This window comes from Tursiops truncatus, chromosome 4, assembly GCF_011762595.2.
Source record: "Tursiops truncatus isolate mTurTru1 chromosome 4, mTurTru1.mat.Y, whole genome shotgun sequence".
Taxonomy (NCBI): Eukaryota; Metazoa; Chordata; class Mammalia; order Artiodactyla; family Delphinidae; genus Tursiops; species Tursiops truncatus.
Window position 1 is genome coordinate 75,885,316 of NC_047037.1, and position 14,454 is coordinate 75,899,769.

General features: G+C 46.1%; 1 protein-coding gene across 3 annotated transcripts in view; it reads left to right on the top strand.

The window, feature by feature from the left end:
* Positions 1 to 14,454, top strand: part of SEMA5B (semaphorin 5B) — a 118,674-nt gene that overhangs the window by 83,496 nt on the left and 20,724 nt on the right. For 2 of the 3 annotated variants that reach the window (XM_033856359.2, XM_073804168.1), the window contains exons 3-4: positions 255 to 354; positions 3,654 to 3,699. In XM_033856359.2, the coding sequence (XP_033712250.1) occupies positions 255 to 354; positions 3,654 to 3,699 (146 nt within the window). Of the gene's footprint in view, positions 1 to 254; positions 355 to 3,653; positions 3,700 to 11,737; positions 12,000 to 14,454 lie in introns of those variants that run through there. The other variant, XM_073804169.1, reaches the window with a different exon arrangement.

A 14,454-nucleotide genomic window follows, 5' to 3' on the forward strand; every position in this document is an offset into this window, starting at 1 on the left:
ATGATTACAGGTGTCCCTTTGTGCAGCTAGGGGGTGGGTGGAGCCCTTCTCTGAGCTAGGGAACAAAGCAGGAGCAGTGACGCCACCCGCACTCCCTGTCCCCCAGCCGGCTGCTCACAGAGGTGGGCAGGCAGAACCCAGATCTCCGGGGTGCCTCTGCCTCACTGCAGCCCTTCCGTTCTTGGGTCCGATGCTGGTGCAGCTGAGAGCCCCTGGGCCAACAGTAACCGAATGGCTGCTTCTCCCTCCCCCAGATCTGAAGCCATGGGTCTCTAACTTCACCTACCCTGGAGCCCAAGATTTCTCCCAGCTCGCTCTGGATCCTTCCAGAAACCAGCTCATCGTGGGAGCCAGGTAATGAGGTACAGGAGGGTTGGGGCCAGGACTGGGGGATCAATTCTAAGCGAATTGAGTGGAGGGAATATCATTTGGCATGACCCTCTGTGGGCAGACCCTCACCCTGGGCTCCTATTCCGCCCTACCAGGCCCTCTCTGTGTCTGAATGTCAGTCCCCCAGAAAAGGAAGCAGTGGATGGGTGGGTGCGGGGAGGTGGGAAGGAAGTGACCTCCAGATCTCAGCAAGACACATTCCTCAGGGTCTGGCAGTTATCAAGGGCAGGAATGCCTGCTGGAACCTCCCAGCCCCTGTCCCTGCCATCCTGCCAGGACCTACCTAGCTGGTGTCCTCCCCATGCAGAGAAGGTGCCCAGGAGCCCCCTGCTGGCTGGCTGGCTGCCTGCACCTGGGACATGGGACACGGGCCATGTGCTTCTTTTATGAAGGACCTCACCTCCCTGTTGCCTGATATCAGTTAGCCCCACTGCCCCGATCTGGTATGCAAGGGGTAATACACTCTAGGGAGGACTTGTAGAGACTTTACAGAGCAGAGTAGGAGGAGAGAGTCCTCAAAATCATAGACCTTCAGCTCTGGTAGGGAAGGGAGCTTAGAGATGGTCTGTTCCAGTGGGACCAGAAGCATCAGCAGCATTGGGAAACTTGTTAGAAATCGAATTCTTGGGCCCTACCCCAGACCTGATGAGTCAGAAACTCTGGAGGTGGGGCCCAGCAACCTGTGTTTTAACAAGCGCTCCAGGTAAGCCTGATGAACACTGGAGTTTCAGAATCACTGGCCTAATCCAACTGTCCTCGATTTCAACATGAGGAAGCAGAGGCTGGAGTGGGGAAGGTGACCTTCCCAAGACCACGTAAACAAGATGACAACAGAGTCTGGGGACGAGAACCCAGGTCCCCTAACCTCAGGGCTAGAGTTTTTTCTGCCAACCCACGTTACCACCTCCAACTGCACTGCTGTTTTTCAGAAGCTCTCCGCCCCAGGGGTTCTGATTCAGCAGGTCTGGGGTGAGGGAGGATGGTCACTGGGTTGGATGCCTCCAGGCTCCACTGTGTAGCTGACCATCCTTGACTTCTGGGCTTTCCTGAGTGGCCCCGCCCCTTCATTTGCCACGTGAAAAGGAGGCAAGTCGAGGACGGAGCTCTGGACCAGATGAGCTGCATTCTTGTCCTGGGTAATCTTGACCTGTGAGCCTCAGTTTCCTCATCCGTAAAGTCTGGGTTATGTGATGCAGCCAACATCACAGGGCTATTAAGAAGCTGGGCTGAATGCATTTTATTTTTTTAATTTTGAAATTAACTTATTACTTTGCATCAGTGATATGTGTTATGGTATAACATTCAGAAGGTACAAAAGTGAAAAGCAGGGCCAGCCCACTATACACCAAGCAGGACCCCTCACTGGAGGCGTGCCCTGTGGTGAGTTTGCATGTCCTCTCAAAAGTAATCTCTACATATGCAAGTATACAAGAGTGTGGACCTTATTTTCCAAGCAAAGAGAATCATTGTTTTACTTTTTATGTTGAGATAATGGTAGATTTACGTGCAGTTGTAAGAAATAATACAGAGATCGCATCCTTATATCCTTCACCCCATTCCCCCCCACACAGTGGTAACATCTTGCATAACCATAATACAACACTGCAGTCAGGAAGCTGACATTAATGCCATCCTTCCACCTGATTCAGAGTCCACCAGCTTTACATATGTAGTTTTTAGACTCCTGATGCCTTTGAAATAAGACAGAGAAAGACAAACACCAAATGTTGTCATTTATATGTGGAATCTAAAACATAAAACAAACGAATTCATATAGCAAAACAGAAACAGACTCACAGATATAGAGGACAAACTACTGGTTACCAGTGGGGAGAGGAAAGGAGGGGGGCGAGATAGGAGTCGGGGATTAAGAGAAACTATTATCTATAGAATAAATAAGCCACAAGAATAAACTGTACAGCACAGGGAAATAAAGCCAATATTTTATAATAACTTTAAATGGAGTATAAGCTATACTTTTTTTTTTTAATTAAGACTTTTTTTTTTTAGAGCAGTTTTAGGTTGGCAGCAAACTTGACAGGAAGGTACAGAGAGTTCCCATAGACACCCCCGCCCCACGCAGGCCCAGCTTCCCTCACCACCAGTAGCCTCCACCGCAGGTGCATTTGTTACAACTGATGAACCTACACTGACACATCATCATCACCCAAAGCCCAGCGTTTACCTTAAGGTTCACTCTTGGTGGTGTACATTCTGTGGGTCTGGACAAATGTATACTATCATGTACTCATCATTAGGGTAACATACCTAGTAGTTTCACTGCCCTAAAAGTCCCCTGTGCTCTGCCTGTTCATCCCCGCCGCCACCCCACCCCCTGGCGACCGCTGATCGTTTTAATGTCTCCATAGTTCTGCCTTTTCCCGGAATATCATATAATGAAGTCATACAGCATATAACCTTTCCAAATTGGCTTTTTTCACTTAGTAATATGTATTTAAGCTTCCCTACGTCTTTCCATGGCTTGATAGCTCATTTCTTTTTAACACTGAATAATATTCCATTGTCTTGATGCACCACAGTTTACCCACGCAACTACTGAAGGACATTTTGGTTGCTTCCAAGTTCTGGCAATTATGAATAAAGCTGTTATAAACATCCGTGTGCAGGTTTTTGTGTGGATATAAGTTTCCTTATTTAAGGTTTTCGAGCAGCAGGCTGATATGATGAAAGCAGTGTTTGAGGAGGATGAATCTGGCAGCCCCGTGCAGGTGGCGATGTGGAGGAGAGGAAGCACGAAGTGGCAGAGGGGCAGTTTGGGCAAGAGGAGACAGGCTGGGCCAGGGAGGTGGCCGAGGGAAGGAGGAAGATGACCTGCCTGGGTCCCCACAAGAGCTCCATGAGGCTTTATGTTGAACAGAAACAGGTTCCATGGTTGGGAAGGGGGTGTGGGAGGCTGTGCCCAGGGCCTGCTGGGATGGCGGGGAACAGAGACAGTGTGGGCTTTGGGAGCAGATGCGTCTGGGTTTCCATCCCACATCCTGCACTTACTATCTCTGTGATTTGGGCCATTTACCCAAACTGTTTCCTCTTCTGTAAAATGGAGTTTTCTCTCTACTCCCGGCGTGGCAGTGCAGATTAAATGAGCAAATGGAGGTGAAGCTCTCCCTGGGGTCGGCCCACTGTCAGCCGTCTGCAGTCGGCACCCAGTCCTGGCACCCCATGAGGCAGGAGCCAGGAAGCTGTTCCTGGAGACCTACCTGCAGAACCAGCCTGACTTACCATCTCTGTTTCTGTTTTCACAGGAACTACCTCTTCAGACTCAGCCTTGCCAATGTCTCCCTCCTTCAGGTACATTTGCTTCCCTTCCCTGTAATTTCCCTGGTATTTGGGGGCTGGGGCCAGGGCAGCACAAGGAGTGAGATTCAGAATTCAACCCCCAGGGTTGAAAACAGGAGCCCTGTGTTCTTTTCACTGGCTGTGGACTCACACTGGCAGTGGGGGTAATGGCTGGGAAGATATTTGGAAGTGGGGGCGTGGCCACAGAAACACGGGGGCACACGCACGGCTCCTGCGTTGTGAGGACAGGAGCTAGGTGCTCCTGTTTGCCTAGACTGAGGGGTCCCAGGACGCAGGACTTTCACTAGAACCAGTACAGTACTGGGCAAACTGGAACGGCTGGTCATGCTAAGTCCAGCTGCTAAATCCACAGGAGGGTCTCTGGGTTTGGGCCTCGAGGGAAAGGGTGGCCCTGGTTCCTTTCTTAGCCTGGCCTGAGTGATCCCATTGTAGCTCAGCGTTTTCACTGAGCTGCGACTGATTTGTTCTCTGCTGCCAGGAAGGGCTCCCCCAGCATCATTCCCTGAGTGCTTTGGGAGGCACTTTGATGGGACTCCTGGATCCAGAACATTTATCCCAGATTGAGAAACAGATGCCATATCACCTCTGCAGAGGCTGGACATTCTAGAGAAAGGAAGGCCATCTCTTTGTCAATGAGGGGAGGGCCTCAGTTCCTGCATCCAGGGGAGGCTTGCTGGTCTCCAGCGATCAAGTGTTCCTTGAGCACTTGCTGTGTATTGAAAGTGAGCTGGGGGCTTCCCTGGTGGCGCAGTGGTTGAGAGTCCGCCTGCCGATGCAGGGGACGCGGGCTTGTGCCCCGGTCTGGGAAGATCCCACATGCCGCGGAGCGGCTGGGCCCGTGAGCCATGGCCGCTGAGCCTGCGCGTCCGGAGCCTGTGCTCCGCAACGGAAGAGGCCACAACAGTGAGAGGCCCGCGTACCGCAAAAAAAAAAAAAAAAAAAGTGAGCTGGGGGAGGAGGGGCTATAAGACAAGCAGAGTGTCGGGCCGCTAGGGCTCACAGCACAGCCAGGATAAGATGATGAGTGATACACAGAACCTAATTAGAGAATGGTACAAGGAGTTTGTCAGGGCCTGGGCTATTTGGTATCGTGTTTCACTACAAAGGGCAGTTGGGGAAGGGGAGACCTCCTTGGTGAGCTAGTGTGACACTCTGGTCTAGTTTCTTCTAGCTGCACCTGGGTCTAGACCCCCAGGGGCCATTGCAGCTGGTTGCCACAGAGGAGGTGCTCCACAGGGAGCAGAAAAGGTGTGACCATCCGAAAGGAGGAGCCAGGAAGAACTAGGGGAAATTGAAAAGAAATTCCATTCATCCATTTTTAATAAACATTAATAAACATTAACAAACATTTATGGAATACCTACTATATGCTGGGTGCTGTCCCAGGCACGGTACTAGGCATTTGAGATCCCAAGGTGAATCAGGCTCTGTGTCTTGCCTGAAGGAGCAAGCACATAAGAGTTCATAAATGATTCCCTTTCCTGGATGGGACATGTTCCTGGGGCCTGGGCTGGAGCAAGGTGGAGTAAATTCCCAGAGGCAGCATCCCATGTCCTGCCAGCTTGGTTGGTCACAAGCAGCCCAGCCAGAGCCTAGTTTCCAAGTGACTTCCATGGGAAATGAAGCCAAGATGCCAAACCCTGCAGGTCAGGGCCTGGGGGCAGCCAGTGCACAGATGGTCCAAAGTGGGTGGGAGGAAGTGGATCCAAGGGTCCTGCCTTATGCTCAGGAGAAAGTTGGCTTTTTATTAAGTTCCCATGGTCAGCAAATGAAAGTCTTCTGGAACAGTAAAGTGGCCAAAGTGGGGAAAGAGAGACAGATGCACAGAAATAACGGCAGTGCTGTGGGAAGCATGTAAGAAGGGGTGCATGCCAGGTGCCAGGTGCCCAGAGGCATGAGGAACCCCCAGGCTCCGCAGGGTCTGAAAAGTCTTCCCAGAGAGCTGCCCTTGGGCAGCAGTTTGAAGGATGGGGGTTGGCCAGGCAGCTAAGGAGGAGACAAGGTGTGAAATAGCACGGAGCACTGAGGGGGCCAGTGTGGCAGGATCATGGGGTGGGAGTGGGATAAAGGTAGGAGATGAGGCCCAGGAAGAGAGAGAGGCTACATCACAGAGGGTCTTCATGGCTGAGCAGAGGGGTCCATATTTTATTTTGGAGGCAAAGAGGTATAAGCCGAGAAGTGGCATGAACAGATTTGGTGTTCAGATCACCCAGCCCAATGCAGAGAATGCATTAGCAGAGGAGCTCGTTAGGAGAAACGGCAACAATCCCGGTGATTGATGGGGACAATTGAATTAAGGCAGCAGAGTGGGGGTGGAGAGAAGAAAGGAAATGATCTCCAGGTGGCAGAATCATAGCATCACATGGCTCCACAGAGCACCAGGCACATTGTCTTCTGCGTGAAGGTGACCCCTAGAGTTGGGAAGCTGGCAGCCCTGGAGGGCTTAGCGAAGGCTTGGACTACAGTGGTACCATCTAGGTTTCTGGCTTGCAGAGCTGGGTAGCATAAATCAGGATGGGACTGGACCTAGCCTGACTCTAGACACTGGTTCTCCCTCGGTTGCCCGCTAGAATCACCAGAGGAGCTTTACAAAGCACTGATGCCCAAGAGGTTCTGTTCTAGGGTACAGCCGGGCACTGGGATTTTTAAAGGCTCCCAGGTGATTCCTTTGTGCAGCCAGATATAGGAACCACTGCTCTAGGATGTTAAGGCCTTTTTTGTAGATGCTGCCCAACTGGTTAGGCTTCCCCAGGTGTCCTTGACAGTTGACCTGCAGGTCCTGGGTCCCGTCCTTTAACAGATGTTAGGACCCTCCTCCGGCTTGAAGCTGAGGCCTGTCGTTTGGTTCATTCTGCTCCGTGTGGATCTGGTCTCAGCCATGGGAAGGTACCTTCTGCCAGCCCTATCACTCATGATTGAGGCAGGAGCTGGGCCTCTGGGGCTTTTCTGAAGGCTTTTCTGCAGACCAGCCACAGCTGCACCAGGAATTGGTTTTACCACCTTCCCAGGGTGTCTCTTAGGGCCTGACTCCAGGAGTTCAGATTGGATTCTTTGTAACAGAGCTAAGGAGTTAAATAAATACAACTCATGTTCACATCCCCACCTCCTCACCATAGGGGGAACCACCTAGCCACAAAGAGGAGGGAACGAGAGAGAAGTTAGAGCGGGCTGTCCAGCATCCCCTCGACCAGGCAGGAGGCCGACCTCAGCCTCTGGTCTCCTGGTTTGTACTCTGATGAGAAAGCCCTGCCTTTTGACCATGAAAGCTGGACTTCATTGAGCGCTCCTCCATTGCCCTGTCTGGGGCTTTGGGTTCCTGTTTATAAGCTTTCAGTCCACAGCATCTGCTATCACAATTGGCTCACAGCAACTAAGTGCTAAAAATGAGCTGCACCCCTTTGCTGAAAAGAGGAGACAGGGTCAAGGCCTCCCTGCTCCCCAGCCCAGCTTCCTTTACTCTCCGTCCTGCCTGGTGCACACACGCAGTTATAAATCTCCATTACAGACAACTGATCCTCCCACGTGGCCCCAGGGTATGATTTAACCAAACTTAAACCTCAGTGCTTTATTGATAGTTTAAGTAATTAACATCCCTTAAAGAAAAATCTAAATGCAAACAGTTTATGCAAACCAGTGTCCATTAAAAGGACTTCTAAGTACCTAACCCCTGTTAAATAATTTGTGTAAACTACTCTGCCTTAAGGAAAATAGAAAAACCAGCTTCCTTCCAAGTCTCTAAGCAACAAGGGAGGAGAGATGCAGGTAGCGGCAGAGGGGGCAGGGTGCCTGCGTGCCTGCGCGCGAGCGCGCGTGCGTGCGTGCGTGCGTGTGTGTGTGTGTGTGTGTGTGTGTGTGTGTGTGTGCGCGCGCGCGCGCACGCCTGTGCTTGCAGAAGGGGAGGGGAAACCAAATCAGCTCACCAGTGATTGTCATTTATCACTGTAACTTACTAAACTGGTGTGGGAAAGAAAAGGTGGCGAGTGGTCGACAGTGTCAGGGGGATGCTGAATGATAAGCTTACCTGGATTGGTCAATCAGGAGCTCATGAGCCACCTGTGCCACAGCAGTTCCAGAGGATGACATGGCTGGAGGCCTAATTGCAATGGATGTATGATCTTGGGCTGCCACATGTCCTGCATGTGCAGACATGGGGACTGTTCTGCACATACGCATCAGGATGCACATGGGGCTTTGTTTGCGCCTGGGCAGATGGTGAGGCTGATCCTGAGCTCTTTTCTAGTTGTCTCCACATTGTCCAAACTAAGCTGGCAGCTCCATAGTTTTTTGAAATCTAAACTCTGATGAGTGGTGGACTTAATGCTCAGCTGTTTTAATGTTCAGCCATCGTCTCTGGTGTCCAGGGGTGCTGCTGAGTCTGTAAGGAGATTATCCAATTCCTGGCTGTCTCAACTGCTCTCCCCATACCAGAAAACCATGCAGTTTCTCTTTGCTAGAGATTTTGCCGTCCTGGAATTTCTGGGACAGTCCTAGATTAAGGCGTTCTGCATGGCCGATTGATCATACACATCTTATCTCCACTCCTTCACAAAATTCACTAAAAGGACAGTGAGAAATTTTAAAAGGTACAGATCTGCAATGACAGAGAGAACAAAAGAGATGTCAGTAGAGAAGAGATTAAATGTATTCTGGGAAGGTGGAAAATGGATGGAGCAAATCATAACCAATTTAGTAGAGCAGAACAGTTTACAGAGGGAGATATGCCAGAGAAGCATGATGACTCCCCAGAAGGCCTCAGAAATTGGGGTGTTGGATATTGTGGAATGTGAGGATGAGGTACAAGGCTAAAAGGGGGAAATGGTTGAAATTATCTAAATTGAGAGGTCAGAACCCAAATCTCCTGTCCCATCCCACACAGTAATCCCTTCCTCCATTTCCCCCTCCCCCAATAAAGGGAGATTAAGACCCTTTTTTTCATTAAAAAAAAATTTTATTGAAGTGTAGTTGATTTGCAAAGTTGTGCTAATTTCTTCTGTGCAGCAAAGTGACTCAGTTATACATATATATATATATACTTTTTCATAGTCCTTTCCATTTTGTTTTGTCACAGGATATTGAATATAGTCCCCTGTGCTATACAGTAGGACCTTGTTGTTTATCCATCCTGTATATAATAATTTGCCTCTGCTAATCCCAAACTCCCATTCCTTCCCTCCCCTCCCCCGCCTTGGCAACCACAACTCTATTCTCTATGTCTGTGAGTCGTTCTGTATTGTAGATATGTTCATTTGTGCCGTATTTTAGATTCCACATATAAGTGATATCATACGGTATTTGTCTTTCTCTTTCTGACTTACTTTGTTCATTATGCTAATCTCTAGGTTCATCCATGTTGCTGCAAATGGCATTATTTCATTCTTTTTGATGGCTGAGTAACGTTCCATTGTCTATATATGCCACATCTTCTTTATTCATTCATCTGTTGATGGACATTTAGGTTGTTTCCATGTCTTGGCTATTGTAAATAGTGCTGCTGTGAACATAGGGGTGCATGTATCTTCTTGAATTATACTTTTGTCTGGGTATACACCCAGGAGTGGAATTGCTGGATCATGTGGCAACTCTAGTTTTAGTTTTTTTGAGGAACCTCCATACTTTTTCCATAGCTGCTGCACCAGTTTACATTCCCACCAACAGTGTAAGAGTGTTCCCTGTTCTCCACACCCTCTCCAGCATTTGTTATTTATAAACTTTTTAATGATGGACATTCTGACAGGTGTGAGCTGGTACCTTGTTGTAGTTTTGATTTGCATTTCTCTAATAATTAGCAATACTGAGCATCTTTTGATGTGCCTATTGGCCATCTGTATGTCTTCTTTGGAGAAATGTCTATTTAGGTCTTCTGCCCATTTTTCGATTGGGTTGTTTGGGTTTTTTTGTTGTTGAGTTGCATGAGCTGTTTGTATATTTTGGAAATTAAGCCCTCGTTGGTCGCATCATTTGCAAATATTTTCTCCCAGTCCGTAGGTTGTCTCTTCATTTTGTTTGTGGTTTCCTTTGCTGTGCAAAAACTTGTAAGTTTGAGTAGGTCCCATTTGTTTATTTTTGTTTTTACTTCTATTGACTTTGGAGACTGACCTAAGAAAACATTGGTACAGTTTATGTCAGAGAATGTTTTGCCTATGTTCTCTTCTAGGAGTTTTATGGTGTCATATCTTATGTTTAAGTCTTTAAGCTGTTTTGAGTTTATTTTTGTGCATGGTGTAAGGGTGTCTTCTAACTTCATTGATTTGCATGCAGCTGTCCAACTTCCCCAGCACGACTTGCTGAAGAGACTTTTTTCCCATTTTATATTCTTGCCTCCTTTGTCAAAGATTAATTGACCCTATGGTGTGGGGTTTTTTCTGGGCTCTCTATTCTGTTGCACTTATCCATCTGTCTGTTTTTGTGCCAATGCCACGTTGTTTTGATTACTGTAGCTTTGAGGTATTGTCTGAAGTCTGGGAGGGTTATGCCTCCTGCTTTAAGACCCTTTCTTTAAAGACCCAACTGGTGAGCCTCCAAATTTGGAGATTCCAGGAAAGGTGAAATCGCACTGATGGGGTACGGGGCTAGAACAATATTTCTTTTTCTCTCTTTGTGCAATTTATTTATTGAAGAAAACTGGTCATTTGTCCTATAGTGTTTCCCACAATCCTGACTTTGCTGATTGTAATCCAAATGGTACAATTTAATGTATTCCTCTGTTCCCTGTATCATCTGTGAATTGATTGTTAGATTTAAAGACTTTATTTAGTTTAGATTCTGGCAAGATTACTTCAGAGGCGTTATTGTGTACTTTTTTATGTGGTACATAGTATCTGATTTTCTCTGTTTTTTTTTTTAATGTTAGCAGCCATTGATGATTGTTTCCCAGATCCATTAATTCTTTAGGTATTACAGTATATTAGCCGGACTACTTCTACAAGGAGAAACTTCTCCTCATCTCCTATTTGATTACCCAATGATACAGTCATATAGAAAAGGCAGGATAAATATTTGATACTCTATCTTTATTCACCAGTTTTCAAATAATGAACTGGCTTGGAAGTACCTGTCAATGATGATCAGTTAATTTAATTTTATTATTATTACAGACTCATGGCTTTAAACATTGTGGGTGTTGCAACCTATTACATTTATCTCTCACGACTATCCCATCTTTCGCCAGTAGGGGGCCTCTTCAAATTGGCTCCTGGCCCTGTGACACTGTAACCCTAGTGGTCTTTGCTTCCTTACTATTTGGTGTGAGGAGATATCTAGGCTCACCTTGTGCATTTCCTGCCCCAGACCTAGAATTAGTCGTTACTCCAAGAAACCTTGGCTCCTTTCAGTGGGAAATGGTTAACGATTTATTTTAAAATATCAATAGCCAAAAATCACCAGACATTTGAGGAAAGCCTCTACAGTGAAAGGGAAAGATCAAAACAAACAAGCAAATAGAATGAAGGAAGCTGTAAGAAACAGGGACAATGCAAGACATACAAGAAAACACTTTGTAAATTAATTTTAAAAACTAATTAGAATCTTCTGAGATATAAGAATATATTTTGTTTATAAAACATTAAATTAAAAATGAAAATTTAAAAAGTGATTGGGGAAATAAAAATTGAATGGAAGGATTAGAAGATAAAGTTGAAGAAATATCTCTCAGAAATTAGAACGACAAAAAAAAGAAATGAAAAACAGAGAAAAAATGAGAAATAACAGAAAACTAGAGGATCAATGCACAAGGGCCAACAGTGGATTGGATTAATAAGAGTTACAAAAAAGAGAACAGAGAAAAAAATGAGGAAGAAATTATGGATGAAATAACATAAGAAAATTTGCCAAAATAGAGGATGAGTCTTCACATTGAAAGGGCTGACTGAGTTCCCAAAAGAGACCCTGCACTAAGGCACATCACTGTGAATTTCAGGATACTGTTATCAAAGGTGATTCTAAAAGCTTTTAGCTTTTTTTTCTAAAGAGAAAAAGGAAAAGAAAACGATCACTACAAAAGATTGGGAATAAGAATTACACCAGACTTCTCAGTAGCAACACTGGAATCTAGAAGACAATGGAGGAATAAATGCCTTTACAATTCTGAGTGAAAATTATTTTCAGCTTAGAATTCTATACCAAAATGATCAATCAAGTATGAAGATAGAATGAATCAGACATGCAAGAATTTTAAAAAATTGATCTACCATGTTCCTTTTCATAGGAAGATACTGGAGATGTGTTCTACCAAAATAAGCAAGTAATTCAAGAAAGGGGAAACACAGGATTCAGCAAACAGGAGAGGAGTGGAGGTAAGTCCCAGGTTAACAGCCAAACAGGAGACCTCAAGAGCAACCAGGTCACACTGGGGCAGGAGGCTGGAGGCTGGCAGGAGGAAGAGAATGGGAATTAATAGGTTATCTGAACCATTTGCGTGTACAGTTAGCAGATGATATTGAGAGGGACTGTTGGGCATTAGGGAAAAATCAGTGATAGGTACGTTGTAAAACAAGCCAATGAAGAAAATCAAGACAATTATTCAGTCCAGGAAAAACAAAAAGTTGGTCAAGAAAGGATACCTCATCAGAATAGGTATATTTCATTGATTCTCAGAGGCATATGTTTTCACATTTTACTGAGTCTGAAGTCAGGCCATGTCTTTCTGTCAAAGGCATCTTATAGTCACCATTGGCCAGACCACAGTCCTGATGGAGTTGTCTCTACCTATGAAGGTGTGAACTTGGTCATTATTCCTGGTGTTCTCACCCAGCAACAGCCACCCATTGATATCTCAGCCCACAAACCATTTTAGAATCATATGAGGAGGAACTAGGAGTCCTGGTTGGTCAGAAAACCTTCTGTGGACACCTGCTGGTAAGATCAAGAAGGTGCCAGCATCCAACCTGCAGAATGGGGGCCATGACTTGGAAGAAAATTCTGGAAACCAGAGAGGAATACTCTTGAAGAATTGCTGCATCACTGGCTTCCTGGGTGGTTCAAAAAACGATAGTCTAAAACAAGCAAACAAACAAAACAACAGAAAATGAGCACTGATGACAATAGAAAAGTGATTCAGAAGAGATGAACTCTGAATTCAGAGAAGGTTTAAGAATATTTAATTAATTTTGCTTACATTTTTCTTTCTTGTGTGCACAAGATTAATATCTGATTAAATATATATCTAAATAAGAGCACTTCCAATAAACTTACTTTAAAAATATAAGTAATAAAGGAGTTCGGCAGTATGTTTTCTTTCTTCATGGTTCCTATTACGATAGATGGTGTCTTACATTCAGTGAACTCTGGGGTTCTAGTTGGTAGCAGTGAACAATTTTCACACATTCACAATAAAGTAAATACCGGTGTTGATTTTAAAGTATTAAATAATTATATTAAAATATTAAATAATTAATATTACATAATTATAATGGGAGGACAGGGAGAGGGGAAATGTATGTGTGCTTTGGGGTGGGGAGAAATGGGGATGGGTAAGTGGAAAAAAATCTTCACCTCCGTAACAGAAAGTCAGAAGATGAAGTCTGAGATTGACACATATATATATTTTTATTTTGCGGTACGCAGGCCTCTTACTGTTGTGGCCTCTCCTGTTGCAGAGCACAGGCTCCGGACGTGCAGGCTCAACGGCCATGGCCTAGCCGCTCCGCGGCATGTGGGATCTTCCCAGACTGGGGCACAAACCCATGTCCCCTGCATCGGCAGGCGGACTCTCAACCACTGCGCCACCAGGGAAGCCCATGACACATATTTTTGAGAAATTGGATTTTTAAAAAAACACATACAGAAAAATAGCTAAAGGAGTCTCAAGTAGTTTCCTTGGGAAATGGGGCTGGGGTGTGGGAAGAGTCGGTTGCTGGGGGCTTCTTAAATTACTTTTTCATACTATTTAACTTTTTCAACTCTGCGCATCATTATTTTGATAAAAATATTTTTTTAAATAAAAATAAATAAAATGACTCAAGCCTGTTCTGTGCTGTTGTCATTATAAATATACATATTCTTTTCAGGCCATATGTTCTAACTTTTGGTTTGAGAAATCTACTCACTGTGAGAGGCTGCAGGATGTAACAGAGAGAGCTTAGCTCTAGTGTCAGCTGTCTGCGTTTGCATCTTGGGTTTGTTGCTTACTCGCTTTGTGACCTTGGGAAACTTGCTCAACTTCTCTGAGCTTCATTTTCCTCACCTGTAAAATGAAGAGAGAGGTGTGTCAAGTGCCTGTCCTGGTGCTCAGCTCCATGTGCCTTTGTCTACACCTTTTGATTGTACACAGCTGTCCCCCATGAGCCCCAACCCTCACAATGGGTTTCCCACCCCCTTAGAAATAAGGCTGACCCCTTTAAAGTGCCCCAGTGCTCAGGGACCCCAAGGCCCCTTTGTCCACACAGTCCCCCTGCAGCCACCCACTGTCCAGAGCTTTAGGCCTGGACATCGGCAGTATATGTGGGTCATTGCCCTTTTCTGCCCCCAGAGGCCCTGAGTTTGCTTGTTCATATCCCTCTTTCTTCTCACATCAGGCTCAGTCTTGGAGCTGATGTGGTGTTGAGTATGACAATGGCTCCATTGTTCCTGGCCAGAAGCCCATGGCTCTGTGGCCAGATGTCAGGGGTCATTTGCCCTTCTCCAAGGTCTGGGAGCAGAGACCTGAGCTCCAGGCCTGGCATGGCAGGAAGAGCCCAGCCTGGTCATCGATCTGATGGAGGCATGACCAAACTCACCACCCAGCTCCCAAATCCAGGGTCTGCAGAAGTC